Here is a 16267-nt window from a genome sequence, read left to right on the forward strand (position 1 = left end):
TAGGAGAGAGGGGGCAAAGGTACAGAAAATAAGTAGCATAGATGGTAGGTAGAAAATAGACAGGGAGAAGGCAAGAACAGTATGGGAAATGTAGAAGCAAAAGAACTAATGACACATGAACATGAACTAAAGGGGGGGAATGTGGGTGGGGGAGGGTGTGCAGGATGGAGGGGAATGAAAGGGGGGAATGGGACAACTGTAACAGCATAATCAATAAAATATATTTTTTAAAAAGGTATAAAAAAGATACTGAAGATATGAGCACATAGTAATTTGTAATTTTTTGAGGATGAATCATAAGAGTGAATGTTTATTCTATTTAACAGTCCTTATGACTTAATTTGTTATTCCTTGAATCTAAAAAGAGGTGAGATGTTGCCTTCTCAGGTAGGATGACCACTCAAAACCTTCCTGGTTTGGACAATGAATCAGATGAACTGTGTAGTCTTAGGAGCCATGAGCCAGAGTGGACGGGTCCCCAGGAGACCTACCATCGGGCCTGGTAGCCTCGCACATATCTCTGCACAGTGATGGCTGCCTTCCGCATGCGCAGGTACTTCTTCCGCAGCAGCCACCCTCGGATTGTCTTCTGGATCCGAATACAGGCAGCCCTCAGCTTGTCTGCCCTCAATTTTTCTAGGTAGGCCACTTGACCGGCACGGAAAAAGATCTTTGTCTTACCAAACTGGTATTTGTCCTTGTCCTATTTTTGGAAGAAATTGTACACTCAGCAGTAGAAATAATAACATGTAAACAAAACTTTAAAAGAGGAAAAAAATACATCTAAAAGCAGAATCAGTGAAGGGATGAATCTATTAGCTAAAACTTGGGCTACATGATTAACTAATAGAGCCAGATTTTTGATCCTATGCAAGTTGAGCAAATAGAAGGGGTTTTAAGGAAAACTGCAGTTTAAGAGTTATTTTCCAGAATTATTCTACCTGGAATGATTATCTGAGGCAAAAAAAACTTGGTTGTGGGTTAGAGGCAGCTATTATTTGCTTGTTTGTATTTTATATATCTCAAGGAAATGGAGATGCTGACACTCCCTCTGACTGACCCAGGCTGTAAGGCTTACATCGGGTTGTGTGTTCCATGGAAAGCTGAAGGGACAGAAATACCAGTATAAAGAATAAGGCAAGAAGCAATACATACAAAATAAAAATTAAAAAACAAAAAACCTTAAGCATTCATATTAAAAGAGTTAAGTTTCTTGTTATATCTTTGCTTTATCAACAGTATCTAAAAATAAGCAAAACCCTATAAATGTTTAAAATACTTGTATAAATTTCAAAACTCCTTTTATAAAAATAATTTATATTGTTCATTTACTTTTTTTCTTTTTATCCTCACCCAAGGACATGCTTACTGATTTTAGAGAGAGGGGAAGGGAGGGAGAAAGAGAAGGAGAGAAACATTGATGTGAGAGAGAAACATCCATCAGCTGCCGCTTCTCACACCCAGACTGCAGTCAGAATGCACCCAGATCTGGGACCAAATGCACAGCCTAGGCATGTGCCCTGACTGGGAATTGAATCTGTGACCCTTCAGTTTATGGGATGATGCTCCAACCAACTGAGCAACACTGCCAGGGCCATTTATTTTTCATTACAGGCGGAGTTGAGTAGTAAACACAGATATACATGCGATTTTTAGTGTACTACATTCTGATCCGCCTTATCTAGAAGCATGAATGTTATTAACCATTCTCGTATAAAAAGAAGGGTGGAATTTATTTATAATAATCACAACTGTGATGTGAAATTGTGTGAAAAGAGAAAATTCCTTTTCTCTGTAAGCAGGTATCTCCTATCTTGTACATGAAACTGGAAAATAAGAAATCTCTACATACATCTAAACTACCTAAAATTATTTCAGTTTTAATCAATAAAATTTACATAGAAAGCCTAGCTAGAGATATAAAAAGAGCTAGAAAGTGGTTCACTCTCTTTTTCCCTGTCCCATCTCAGCCTCCCCCTCACCACCCCATACCAACCCTGCCCTCTATGGGTACCTCTGTGCTGCAAAGCCCTGAACCAGCCTGGAGTGGTCTGGGGGAGGAGGCCAGGCCTAGGACCATTTCTCCCTTCTGCCCTGCATTCCCATCTGAACCCAGGTTGGAGAGCAGTTGGGCCAAACTCAGAGAGCATCTGATTCTTTTACACATTCTTAAGGAAATGGTCTTAGCTCTTACAAAAAAAATATTATAAAGAGATATTATGTTTAGTTAATTATGACTAACTACCTCAGAGTGAGGTAATCCATCCAAACTAGTGTCAAACAAATGAAAAAATTTTTTAAATCTTTCATAAATCTTACATTTGCAAGGACCTAGATCAGTGGTTCTCAAAGTGTAATCCAAGACGAGCATCAGCAAGTTGTTGGACCCAGCCCAGACCTACTGAGTCAGAAGTTCTAGGCGTGGGGTGCTGCCATCTGCACTTTTTAACAAGCCCTGCAGGTGACTCTGACGTGTTCCAAAGTCTGAGCCTCCTTACCTTGGAAGGCAAGGCTCTCCAAACACCAACCTACGCTTCCTAAACATTTCCCTACTGTCTCACACACTAATCTTAAAAGTGCAAAGAAACTACATTACTGCTTGCTGAGCAAACTATGCTTTCCTACTTCTTCACGTCATGCTCTCTGTTAAAATATTCTTCTTCCACTTTTATAAAATTTTACCCATTCTTCAGGGCCGGACACAAAACACATGCCTCCCATGACACTATGCCTCCTTTCCACAGCAGATGTGGCTTTGCCTTGCTCTAATTTCCTGTCTCACTCCCTCAGCCCATGATAGACATTAAGATATATTATATTTACCTTTAAAATGCATTAATTTCCAAGACAGACTATGTTACCAGAGGAGGAGACTTAGTTTTTTCTTTGTCACATAGCATCTTACTTACTTCCATAATAAATACTAGGTAAATTTTTATAGATAATGATCAAACTCAAAAAAGAATGCGTCTCTAGTCTGGGTCCAGGCGTGATGGTGGACTACCACCTTCACTGGTCAGGCTGAGCTTCCCAAATACAGGGAGCCTTGACCTCCAAGGCAGTGTGCCCCTCCACCCTCCCAGCCCTGAACAATCTGGATTATTGGTATTTGGATATTCCCAGGGCTCTCACAGATTATAATCACAAGGCCTGTGGCCATAATCTGTTCAGATAAAGATAAGTGAAAATTTTTCTTACCAGAATCAGTTTCTCTAATACATTCTTACATGTCTGCTTTCTGTCACTCAGTACATCTTTCTGCTTCATTAGGACACGGTAACGGCTGAAAAATTCTTGGTAAGTCCACCTATAGAAAGAGACTCACGTTAGCTTATTTAAAGAAGTAGGAACCTCTTCCATTAGGATCCCTATATCTGAAAAATGCCAAGCTCACCGTGAGGGGAACCCTGCCGCACTGATTCGGATGGTCTCCAGGACACCACATGCTCTCAGCTGCTGTACTGCCCTCTTCTCATCAAACCTGCATGTACAAATAAAAGTCATTAATACAGAGAAGCCTGGCTGCAGCCCCAAATTACCCTCCTCAGTCCAGAGATTAAATTCTTCAGTAAAGTGCCAAATGGATGCATTAGAAAAGAAAGCATTCAAAAGTTGGAGGAGTTATCAAAATGGAAAACTCCCTGTGAGAATGGGAAGGAGACAATTAGCAGTAAAATGAAAGCCATAAACATTAGCTCTCGTTTCCCACTACAACTCACAGGATATACCATGGAGAATATTAGAAACAACAACAACAAACAAACAACCCCACTCCTGTCCTTTGCCGATATTACATGGCTTGGCCTGACTCTCCATTCTCATAACTCTGTAATTCTTTAGCTCACCATACAGGCTCCCCTGGAATAAAGACTGGCTACCTCTGGAGATTTCTCTAACAAGAAGGATGCATTAAATATGTCCCAGCTATCCTTTTAAGAAAATTATTGGTGTTCTAAAAGCTATTCAACTCAGTGGAATGTGTATATCCTAAGCATTTATAGTGTCCACATCAATAAAAAATAATTTTGTTTTGTATTTTGTCTTACATGATTTATGTTTATTTTACTCTAAACAACTGTCATCTTAACATTAAATTAACCCTAAAAGAGGAAGTGGTAAGACCTGCCAGCTGCTGGATGATCACTCCCTTTACTCCCCCAGTTAAGCTCCAAGTGTCCTCTCCAACCCTCTGCTGTGCTATTTTGTCAAGTGTTCTGGTGTCCTGGAGAGTGGCCCAGGGCTTGGCAGCTTCTTCCTGCTTCCCACTTCCTCTAGAAAGGGCTTCCCGGTAATGAGGAAGATATATCAGTTTTTCAGAACTACCCTCCAGTGTGAGGCAAAACACCCCGAGGGCAGAGCTGGCTGGGGTGTAGGAAAAAGAGCACTCCTACACTGTAGAGTGGGAATTGGAGTTATTGTAACTTTTGGTAAATGTACCTAATCTTTGACCCACAAATTCCACTTCTATAAATACATTATCTTAAGGAGGTAATCAGGCAAAAACACAAAAATGTTTGGCAGAAAATGTTTATCACACACCTGGCTGGTGTAGCTCAGTGGATTGAGCGCGGGCTGGGAACCAAAGTGTCCCAGGTTCGATTCCCAGCCAGGGTACATGTCTGGGTTGCAGGCTATAACCCCCAGCAACCGCACACTGATGTTTCTCTCTCTCTCTCTATCTCCCTCCCTTCCCTCTCTAAAAATAAATAAATAAAATTAAAAAAGTTAAAAAAAAAAGAAAAAAAAAAGAAAATGTTTATCACAGCATTGCTGGAATAACCGAAAAGCACTTAGTAGGAAATAATTCAAATAAATGATGGTATGTCTACATAACGGGACACCATGTAGCCACTAGAATGATGATGTGGATTTTTATTTACTAACATGGACAGTATCCACAATTTATTAAGATAAAAGCAGAAACATGACAGCAATTACGGCATGAACCCTCCCCTTTTATTAGTTGTCTCTCGTTCTCTCTTTTATTCTCTCTCTCTCTCTCATACGCACACACACACACCGAGCAGGGAAGGAAAAAATGTTGGCCATTAATATCCAGTTATCTCTCTGGGTATAATGAATGCTCTGTAATGTATTTTAATAGTATTTTACATTTCCTGAAAATTGTTTTTACAATGCACATGTTACTTTTAAAATTAGAGAAATATTTCCCTTTTGGAAAAAACCCTTCTCCTCCATATATGGTAATTGATGGAGAACAAGATGTTCGGTAAAAGCAGATGCTCTGTGATGGTTTCAGCAGTTGAAAAGTGACAGGGGTAACTGTGAGCCTTGGCCAAAGCAGTCTTACCCAACCAGCTCTGGTTTCAACTAATGCCCAAATTAACAAAAGCCCAGAAAGATCTTAAACTGAAGTAAATTCAAAACAGAAATTAGAGCTATGAATGCTTGCTTAACCTCAACTTTTAAAATCTTCAGAAGGCTAACTACTAATTTGTTCTCACATTCTCAAAAAGGAACAGAAACGGAAAAAATGCACACAAAGCAATCTTGAGAAAGAACAACAACACCGGAGGCATCACACTCCCTGATTTCAAACATTATGAAAGTATAGGATATGGACATGAAAACAGACACACAGATCAATGGGACAGAATAGAGTACAGAAACAAACTCCCACATATGTGGTCAATTACTTTATGATAAACAAGCCAAAAATATACAATATACAGTCTCTTTGACAAATGTGTTGGAAAAACTGGACAGCAACATGCAAACAGTGAAACTGGAGCACTACCTCACACCACGCACAAAAAAGAACTCGAAATGGAATAAAGACTTGATCATAAGGCCTAGGACCATAAAATTCCTAGAAGCAAATATAGGTGGTAAGATCCCTGACATAGTTCTTGGTGATGATTTTTTGAATCTGACACCAAAAATAAAAGTAACAAAAGCAAAAATAAACAAGTTAGATTATATCAAACTAAAAAGCTTCTGCACAACAAAGGAAATTCATCAACAAAATAAAAAGGCAACCTAGTGAGTGGAAAAAATGTTTGAAAATTATATAACTAATACAGAGTTAACATCTAAAATACATAACTCACACAACCTAATAGAAAAAAATCTAAATTAAAAAGTGAACAGAAGATCTAAATACATATTTTTCCAAAGAAGATCTATAGATGGCCAACAGGTACATAACAAGATGCTCAAATTACTAATCCTCACAGAAATGCAAATCAAAACCAAAATGAGATACCGTCTCACACTTGTTAGAATATCTATTACCAAAAGGACAAGAAGTAAGTGTTGGTGAGGAAGTGAAAACAGGGAACCTTCTCTCAGTGGGAAAGTAAATGGGTGCAGCAAGTATAAAAAACAGTATGAAGATGCCTCAAAAAATTAAAAATACAACTATCATATAATCCAGTAATTCCACTTCTGGGTATTTATCCAAAAAACCCCAAAAACATTAACTCAAAAAGACATATGCATCCCCACATTCACTGAAGCATTATTTATAATAGCCAAGATGTGGAAACAACCAAATCAGTGGATGAATGAATAAAGAAACTGTTGTATATATATAATAGAATATTCTTCAGCCATAAAAGAAAGTGAAATCCTGCCATTTGCGGCAACATAGATGGATCTTGAAGGCATGTCACTAAACGAAAATAAGTCAGAGAAAGACAAATACCATGTGATCCCTCCTATATGTGAAGTCTAAAATACACAAAGCAAAACAAAACAACACACACACACACACACACACACACACACACAATCCAAGCTCAGATTCAGAGAATTGACTGTCGGTGGCCAGGGGTAGGGGTAGGTGGGTAAGAGGAATGGGTAAATGAAGGGGGTAGGGAATCAGAGTTAAAAAAAATTTTTTTTTAATTCAGTGAACTAGTGGTTTCCCTCTACAACACACGAAGAATTATCTAAATAGTTTTTCCTTCTATTAATTTGGTAATCCTTATGAGATATGGATCCTTTTAAATTCAGCAGTTGAGAAACACTTACGTGAATGGGAACTTGAAATCATTAGGCTTAATACAGCGCACATAATGAGGGGTGGTGGCATTGAGGGTCTCCATTAGCAGATGAAGGGAATTTCGGAACTGCACAGAAAAGAGCAGGAAGGGGCATCAAGGTTTCATCAAAGCCAAAGATAATGTAAAACAATTTAAAATTTTCTTCTAATACATTGGTAGAGATTGACCCATCCTCCAAAGGGAAGCTGACACTAAACAAGAATTCTAGGACTTGAGGTTAAAATTTGCTTAAGTTCTACCATTTGCATGCTTACTTTGCTAAACATACACTCACTCTCTCCCACCCCTTTTCCTGGCTCCCCCTTTTTTAATAGACTCTATTTTCTTAGTGTGCTTTTAGGTTCACAGGAAAATTGAAGAGAAGATACACAGATTTCCCATACACCCCTTGTCCCCACACATGCACAGCCTTCCCCACTGTTACATCTCCCACCACAGTCGTACATCCGTCATAACTGATGAATTTACATTGACACACCTTAATCTCCCAAAGTCCATCGTTTACATCAGAGTTCAGTCTACCCACTCCCCTTTTAATAGAAGTTTCTGCTGTTTTCTACTGCAAACTCAGAATTCTGACTAAAAATATAACTGCTTTAAGAATATCAAGACCATTAATCATGTACAGTGGGAGTTTTGCTGTAAGCTAGTGAAAAATATAGCAGATGACTTGAAAGAGTATAGGGCCCTGGCTGGTATGGCTCAGTGGGTTGAGTGGCAGTCTGTGAACCAAAAGGTCGCCTGTTCAGTTCCCAGTCAGGGAACATGCCTGGGTTGCGGGCTGGGTCCCCAGTCGGGGGTGTGCAAGAGGCAACCCATCGTAAAAAGAGTATAGGAAATGAGGGGAGAATGGGAGAGTACATCCAGGGTGGGTTACCACTGTGGACATTATGGGCATTAAGGACTGGAGGCAGTGGACCGGTGTCTGGCCCCACTTCTTGTCTGTACCGGGCACAGGGTCCCCCACACAAGAAAACAAGCTGACTAGTGCTCAGCCTCCTGTCTAAAGCCCTAGCCCTAGGCCACTGATCAGGCACTAAGCATGTATGCCACACTTCCCACTCCCCACAGAGCATAAGACATCCAAAAAAGGAGAAGGCATTGTTCCTGCTGAAGGAGCTGATGTTCTGCACAAATCCAGGGAGGAAACACCCAGAGAATAAATAAAACAAGTCAGCAGTGTTCTGGGAGGGAGAAGAATGAAGATGTGGAGAAGACTATTTTGGGAAAGGCTTAATCAGAGTCACAGGTCTCAAGCTAGGTGAGGAGACACAGGGAGCGGGTCCAAGGGGGTGGAATGGACAGGGAAAGCTGTAGTCTCTCTTCACCTGAGGATCCCACCTGGGAGGCTGAGAAAGGAAGACCTGAAGCTTCAGCTGAGCCGGAGGGGAAACCCGAACTCACCTGGTGCCCCACCGTTTTCTTGTGCTCTTTGGCCGTCTGACCTGGTCGACCTTTGGTGGGCTTTGCAGAAAGGCGAGTGAGGGGCGTACGCCCTGAAGAGGTGGCTGAGGTTGGACTAATGGCCTTCTCATCATCTTGAAATAATTCTGGTAGCATCTTAAACTGAGTCAGAGAGAACAAAAGGAAATTATACTCTAAACTCAAACTCAAATGTAAACCTTTACAGAAACATTATGAAGATTTGTGATCCATAATGATTCCTTTAAGTAAACTCTTTCAGAGTCACATTCCAGAAATAATCAGTATCTGTGTTGGGAGCCAAAAGTGTTAAGAGGAAGGTTCCATATATGCTACAAAAATACAGGTGGAAAAACGCAGTACTTCTACAACCATGTTTGGGGGAAACAAAATCAAAACTCCACTAAGACTTGAAATCCTAATCTACTCTAAACATATTACTGAGTTTGAACTATAATCATTTTATGAGCAAAATGCTCACTGAAAGTCCTATCTTTTACCTTAGTTCCACAAAATATTTTATCACCAAGAGTTTCATTTGTCTACCCACTAATTCAAATGGTGAGCACTAGCTAAAAAGCATCACTGAAAATCTCAGCAGGAAGGGTGTTGGGAACTAGTTCTGCAGTATTAAAATATTTAAAAATAGTTATGAACTGGTAATAATTTTTAGAAAATAAATTGGATTACGGGGTTGGGGGGATGAGGGGATAAATAAAAACAACCCTGTCCTTATCCTGTAAGCTTTTATATTTTGTTTTCAAAGGATTTATACCTTGATTGCATACTTCCGTAATCAATTTTGTGTTCTAGCAATATGAAAGATTATCAAAATGTTCGGTACTTATTAAGTGGGTGGATGGTATCAGTCACTAGGGTTGGGAAAAATTTTTTGGAGCAAAAGAGACTTTGAACTCATCCAGAAAAACATCTTGCATATGTATATCTTTATAACAGTGCCCCATTCCACATACATAAAGTAAATCTTTTTCATAAGTGAAATTACAATTGAAACTACCAATTATTTGTCTAATAATCTCAAAAATATCTCAAGAAATAATTTTCTTGGAGGGTTCTTTCATTAAAAAACAAAATCAGATCATTTGATTTGCTATTAATTTATATATCCATCATAAGGGGAATTTAGGAAATAATTCATGATGTTACACATAACATACCAATAACAGTTCCTTGCTACACAAATGTATCCCTTGCTTTATAGAATAAATAATATATTTTAGCCTGGTTGGCTACAAAAAGGGGAAAAAGATGTTTTACTATATCTTATATTGCAATGTTAAAGCTATGTTCCAAAGGGGAAAAATAAGAGTTCCTAAGATTTGACTTGAAAACTCAGCATGGGGTTAATCATTAATTTTCCAAATTAATTTTTCTTAAAAAAAAGGGAGAGCATTGTATTAGAAACTGCTCTACAATTTCTTCTTTAGCAGTTGTTCCTCATGGGCGACTTTTCTAAGGCTTCTTTCCTAACTCCTCTCCAGGCCCGCCTCTACAAATTGAAATGCCTAACGACTCTGGCCTTTCTATGTTTTGATCTATCAATTCTCCCTGAGCAATCTCATCCAGTCCCACTGCTTTAAACCACCTAGTTCTAAAGACTTCCAGATTTATGTCACCTACTCTGACTTTCCTCATGACCCACTGATCTTCATTTCCAACTTCTTTTTTTTTAATATATTTTATTGACTATGCTATTACAGTTGTCCCATTTCCCCCTTCACTCCCCTCCACCCTGTACCCCCTCTCCCACCCACATTCCCCCCCTTTAGTTCATGTCCATGTGTCATACTTGTGAGTTCTTTAGCTTCTACGTTTCCCATACGATTCTTGCCCTCCTCCTATCTATTTTCAACCTACATTCTATGCTACTTATTCTCTATACCTTTTCCCCCCTCTCCTCCTCCCACCCCCCCTACTGCTACCCCTCCATGTGCCCTCCATTTCTGTGGATCTGTTCCTGTTCTAGTTGTTTACTTAGTTTCTTTTGGTTTTGCTTTAGGTGTGGTTGTTAATAATTGTGAGTTTGCTGTCCTTTTACTATACATGTCTTTTCTTTATCTTCTTTTCTTAGATAAGTCCCTTTAGCATTTCATAAAATAAGGGCTTGGTAACGATGAACTCCTTTAACTTGACCTTATCTGAAAAGCACTTTATCTTCCCTTCCACTCTAAATGAGAGCTTTGCTGGATAGAGCAATCTGGGATGTAGGTCCTTGTCTCTCATGACTTGGAATATTTCTTTCCAGCCCCTTCTTGCCTGTAAGGTCTCTTTGGAGAAATCAGCTGACAGTCTGATGGGAACTCCTTTGTAGGTTACTGTCCCCTTATCTCTTGCTGCTTCTAGGATTCTCTCTTTCGTTTTTACCTTGGCTAATGTAATTATGATGTGCCTTGGTGTGTTTCTTCTTGGGTCTAACTTCTTTGGGGCTCTCTGAGCTTCTTGGATTTCTTGGAAGATTGTTCCCTTTGCCAGTTTGGGGAAGTTCTCCTTTATTATTTGTTCAAATAACTTTTCCACTTGTTGCTCCTCCCCTTCTGGTACCTCTATAATTCGCATGCTGGAACATTTAAAGGTGTCCTTGATGCTCTTAAGCTTTTCTTTGATTTTTTGAATTCTTATTTCATCATGCTTTCCTGCTTGGTTGATTCTATCTTCCTTCTGGTCCACTGTATTGTTTTGAGACTCAGATTCCTTCCTTTCACTATTGGCTCTCCTCCTCGTATCTTCCTGCATCCCTTTTATGGTAACCTGCATCCTTTCATCTAAATTGCGCCCAAAGTCAACCAATTCCGTGAGCTTTCTGATCACCAGTGTTTTGAACTGTGCATCTGATAGATTGGCTATTTTTTGGTCGCTCAAAAGGATGAGTCCTGGGGGACTGATCTGTTCTGCTGGAAACATGCCTTATGTCTTTCCCTGTCTCTCCTATTATTATTTTTTTTCCCCGTCTGGTCACTCTTGTTCCAGTGGGGGGCGGAGCCTTAGGTGTTCACTGTGGCTGGGCACCCCAGTCGCTAGATTGTGATGTTATATGTGGGGGCGGGGGTGGGAGCAGGGACGGGAGGGATCAATGGCGACAGTTCTGTTCTCCTGGGCTCAGACACTTCCCTGGGCTCCTGAGCTGAGATCTCTGCCCTGGTCCACAATTGCTGCCCCACTGATTCCCCTAGCCGCTGCTTGCGTACTCAGGGATCACCGCTGCATTCTTGCACCCCAGATGGCTGTCACATCGATTTTGCGCCAAATTTCCCCCAACCTCCGTGTGCCGCCGACCCACGCCAGCCCCGCACCCGCCCGGATCGGTGTCCCCTACCAGTCTGGATGTACGGGTCTACTTCAACTTCTTGGCTGTCCGACTTCCATTCAGATAAATCCTCTGACAGTTCTGAGTGATATTATTTCTGTAAATTATTGTTGTTTTAATCTTGGTTGTGCAAGGAGGTACAGTGCGTCCACCTATTCCTCCATCTTGCCGGAAGTCCATTTCCAACTTCTTATACGACACATTCACTTGGACTATCTAACTGCCTTCTCAAGCAAAGCATGTTCAAGGCAGAACTCTTGATTCTTTCTCCCAAAGCCTGATCCTTTATAAGTCTTCATCTCAGTTAATGACACCATCATCCATCCAGTATCTCAGGCCAAAAACATAGAAACCATCCTCAATTTCTCCCATTCTCTCACTCTCCACTCAATCCATCAAGATCTGTCAACTCTACCCACAAATTATACACCAGCCCCACTGCTATAATCCTGGTACACCACCTCTCACCTGGATCACTGCTGCCTCATCTCCACTCACCCTAAACACATCATTACCCAGTAGCATATCATTCCCTATACGAAAACCTTCCAGACTTTCCATGGCAACAGGAATAGCGTTCACATTCTGTACTCTACTTCCCTCCAGAAGGTAGCTCCTGTCTACCCATCCTACACAGCCTACTCACCTGTCATGCTCCAGCCACACTGGCCTTCTTTTTTGAGCCCCAAACACAAGCATCTTAGACAGCCTATGTGCTCCTCACCTGTTCTGCCATCTGCCTTGACACGGCTGTCTCCCATTTTTCAGGGTACAGCCTAAACCCCTGCCCAAGCTTAGTCACTTTCTGGCTTGGTACCCTGTTTGACTTCCTTTATAGCATTCACCACTTTGATATAATATTATCTAAATATTTGATTAAGTGGTTATTACCACACAAAAGCAGAGATCTCTGCCTATCTCCTTTTACCTTGTTTACCTGACTAAATTCCTAATTTTCTGAAATCATTTACTGAAGAATTTATCCATTCCCCACTGACTGGATGCCAACTTTATTTCAAGAGAGACAGATTCACAAATATATTAAGTAGATAGATATGCCCAGACATTCCATTTTGTTTCTTTGGTCTGTCTATTCCTAAAACAGGGCTCAGAATTGGTTAAGACTGAGCTTATATGTCTGGGAAATAGTGTTAAAGAAAACAGAAGCATCTACGTAGCAGCTTCATGAAGATGTGAGACATCATTTCAGTAATAATAACAATAGCATTATTCACTAAGAGTTTTTTATGCATAAAGTGCTACTGTAAGGTCTTAAAACCAATTTAATACTCATAACAACTCCTTAGACACTGATATAAATTCTATTTTATAGATGAGAGATCTAAGGCATAAACTCAGTACATGAACTATGCTTCCCCTCATCAATTAGCAACATGCAAAGTAGGGGTTATAACTCTTTTTAATGGTATTTTGTAGAGTTCCAACTTAGTAGTATTTAGTCAAGTTTGTAATTCATTTATGTGCTCCCTGATATTAGATAAGGCAACATAGATTATATTTTTTCACCAGAAAGAACTCTTGAGACACTTTCTGTTAAGTTTACAATACCTTAATTCCTTTATAAGTTGTAAATTTGGCTACAGGCTGCAAAATTAAAGGAAAAAAAAAGACAAAACACACACACACACACACACAGTGTGGAGTTGTGTGTACAACTCCACACTGTATTATCACAAAAATAATTCTATTCAAAACACACAACACAAATATTAACCTTCTAAGATTAGTACATCCAAGAGAACAAGTCAACACTATATTACGCTTGCTCCCTATTGGGTGCAAAGACATTAAAATATAAAGTTCACATCCTCAGGCTGGGTTTCCATGGGACAGGTCTCTGATGGGGAGCAAGGAGGCCTGTAAGCTGATCGAATCACACAGAGCCCCCATTCCAGCTGCAGCAACGCTACCCAGACTGACCGTCACCCGAATGGTTCTTCAGAACGCGCCGACAGACAGCTATCTTCTGACAGTTAAACTGATAATGAGTCAGTCAGAAAAGCTAAGTCAGAATACAGACGCAACTGAGTATGGGTGCCTGGGGAACGAGAACCTGTGACTATTCTATTTCAGCTGACTACTTAGGCAGAGTGGTGACATTAGAATTTCATGGTTTCCATCACTATTCATAAATCAAAATGATTTCTAATCTTTAACTGAATAATATTCAGAGACTGGCCGTGTGAGAGAATTCTCTCTCATACATCAGTCCCATAAGCTATAAAGCATTAATGTCCAATGTCTATGAGGATAAGTAAAAAACTGATGTTTTCTAAAGACATTTAGATTTATTATTTTCTGAGGGTTAAAACTGGAATTTGGTATTGATATGAACTCCTTAGTATCACAATAATGTAAAGTAAAAGTTTTTATTCTAAAAACAAGAGTCAAAATGTTCACATAATATTCCATTGAAGTTAAAAGGACTGTTTTAGAATAAGCCAGAACAACTGGGTCATTTAAAAAAAAATGCTAGTCAGCAGTCTAAGAGATTTTGATGAGTATTTTTAGTTTTTTACTGAATATTTGAATATTCACTTTGCTACACGGAGTAACTGGCTTCCTGGTTTGCTCCCTGCAGAATGAAACTGAGCCGAGTATCCCTCCCTTTCTTTTCCTGATGAGAGTAAAACAACAGAGAGTGGGATCAACTTAATAAACAATCCAGTGTAACCATCACAGTTCTCTGCCATCTGGAATAGTCTTCTCCCACTAGAAAGCAGTGTTTCTAGAGTCTTTGCCTAGAAAAAACAATCCCAAAGTGCTCTGGGCTGCACCTGCGATTGTACCCAATGATCCAGAGATCAACCTCCCTCTGAAGAGAGTGCATAAGGCTATGCTTCAAGTGAGTTCCTTCAAAAGGACACAGCAAAAATACCGCCTTCTCTCACTGGCTCTCACAGAGGCACAAGAGCCTAGAACTGCTGTGGAGGCAAAAATTTCACATGAAACTGAAAGACAACACTGCAGAGTAGTGAGGAACACAGACTCGGAGCCAGATAGCCTAGACTTTAATTTGGCTGGAAAACTCCCCAGCTATGAAATCCCTGTGCCTCAGGTCCCTCCTCTGTGAAACAGGCAGAGTAACGACAATGCCACCTTACTGTGAAGATTAGATGAGTCAACATTTGTAAGGCACTGAAAACAGGACCTAACACACAGTAAGCATTATGTATTTGATAAGTTAAAAACTAACAATAAAGCGGATTTTGTTAGAAAAATAAGCATTATTTTAAAAAGTTAATACTTAACCCTGGCTGGCATAGCCAATGGATTGAGCTCGGGCTGCGAACCAAAGTGTCGCAGGTTTGATTCCCAGTCAGGGTACATGCCTGGGTTGCAGGCCATGATCCCCAGCAACTGCACATTGATGTTTCCCTCTCTCTCTCTTTCTCCCTCCCTTCCCTCTCTAAAAATAAATAAATAAAATCTTAAAAAAAGCTAATACTTAAGTAATTAACATTTTATTGAATATATCCTGATTGAAGAAAACCATACATTGTTACCTTGCTTGATTTAAGAACTTTAATTTGTTCCTCAAAAACAGTGTCTTTATTCTTTTCCAGAAAGCCTTCACACTGGTATTCCACCTGAAAACACATGGAAAAATCTCCTTAACTAATAAGACTCTTGAATAGATATCATAATCATGAACAACAACAACAAACGTTTCTTTGGACTATAAGATGCACCCCCCCAACCCTGCCCCCAATTTGGGAGGAATAATGGTTGTTAATGCTGCTGTTGAGTTCTGTTTACACTTACATTGGTAAAATATTGTTATTTATGTTATTAAATATTTTACCACATTTTATGCTTCAAATTTTTTTTTCCTATTTTCTTCCTCTAAAATCTAGGTGCATCTTATGGTCAGAAAAATACAGTATCTCTTGACTATTGATTTTTTTTCTCTTTGAACTTAAGTATTCAAAAAGAAAAAAGATAGACCTGGTTGGTGTAGCTCAGTGGATTGAGTGCCAGCCTGCGAACCAAAAAGTCATTGGTTTGATTCCCAGTCAAAGCACATACCTGGGTTGCAGGCCAGGTCCCCAGTGCGGGGGCATGCAAAAGGCAACCATACATTGATGCTTCTCTCCCTCTCTTTCTCCCTATCTTCCCCTCTGTCTAAAATGAATAAATGAAATCTTAAAAAAAAGAAAAGAGATAATAAAGCTTCCTTACTTTGTCAGCAAAATGTTGAATGATGAAAGCTTTGTTTGATAGACGAGGTTTTTCAAAGAGTGCACATTTGTTCAAATGTGTGTTGTACAATTTTTGGGCCCAAGTGTCATCTGTGCCTTTAGGCATCTACATTCAATGAAAGGAAAAAAAGAAAGAAAACAAGATGAATATTGTTATGAGTCTCTTCTGATGCATTACCTAAGAGACCGTTTTTGGGCTTCACCTACCAAATTTTGTACATTTTTAAAATTAAATTTATTGGGGTGACACTGGTTAATAAGAATATAGG

General features: G+C 39.7%; 1 protein-coding gene across 6 annotated transcripts in view; it reads right to left on the reverse strand.

Annotated features, from left to right (window-relative positions):
• The window catches only part of MYO5A (myosin VA), a 179798-nt gene that overhangs the window by 59460 nt on the left and 104071 nt on the right, over window positions 1-16267 (reverse strand). For all 6 annotated transcript variants that reach the window (XM_045822393.1, XM_045822390.1, XM_045822394.1 and 3 more), the window contains exons 13-19: window positions 15979-16104; window positions 15303-15386; window positions 8433-8594; window positions 6997-7094; window positions 3395-3481; window positions 3199-3307; window positions 492-703 (exon numbers count right to left, since the gene is read on the reverse strand). In XM_045822393.1, coding sequence (XP_045678349.1) covers window positions 492-703; window positions 3199-3307; window positions 3395-3481; window positions 6997-7094; window positions 8433-8594; window positions 15303-15386; window positions 15979-16104 — 878 coding nt within the window. The remainder of the gene's footprint in view (window positions 1-491; window positions 704-3198; window positions 3308-3394; window positions 3482-6996; window positions 7095-8432; window positions 8595-15302; window positions 15387-15978; window positions 16105-16267) is intronic.

This window comes from Phyllostomus hastatus, unplaced genomic scaffold (assembly GCF_019186645.2).
Source record: "Phyllostomus hastatus isolate PE091 unplaced genomic scaffold, TTU_PhHast_1.1 phas_scaffold_501, whole genome shotgun sequence".
NCBI lineage: Eukaryota > Metazoa > Chordata > Mammalia > Chiroptera > Phyllostomidae > Phyllostomus > Phyllostomus hastatus.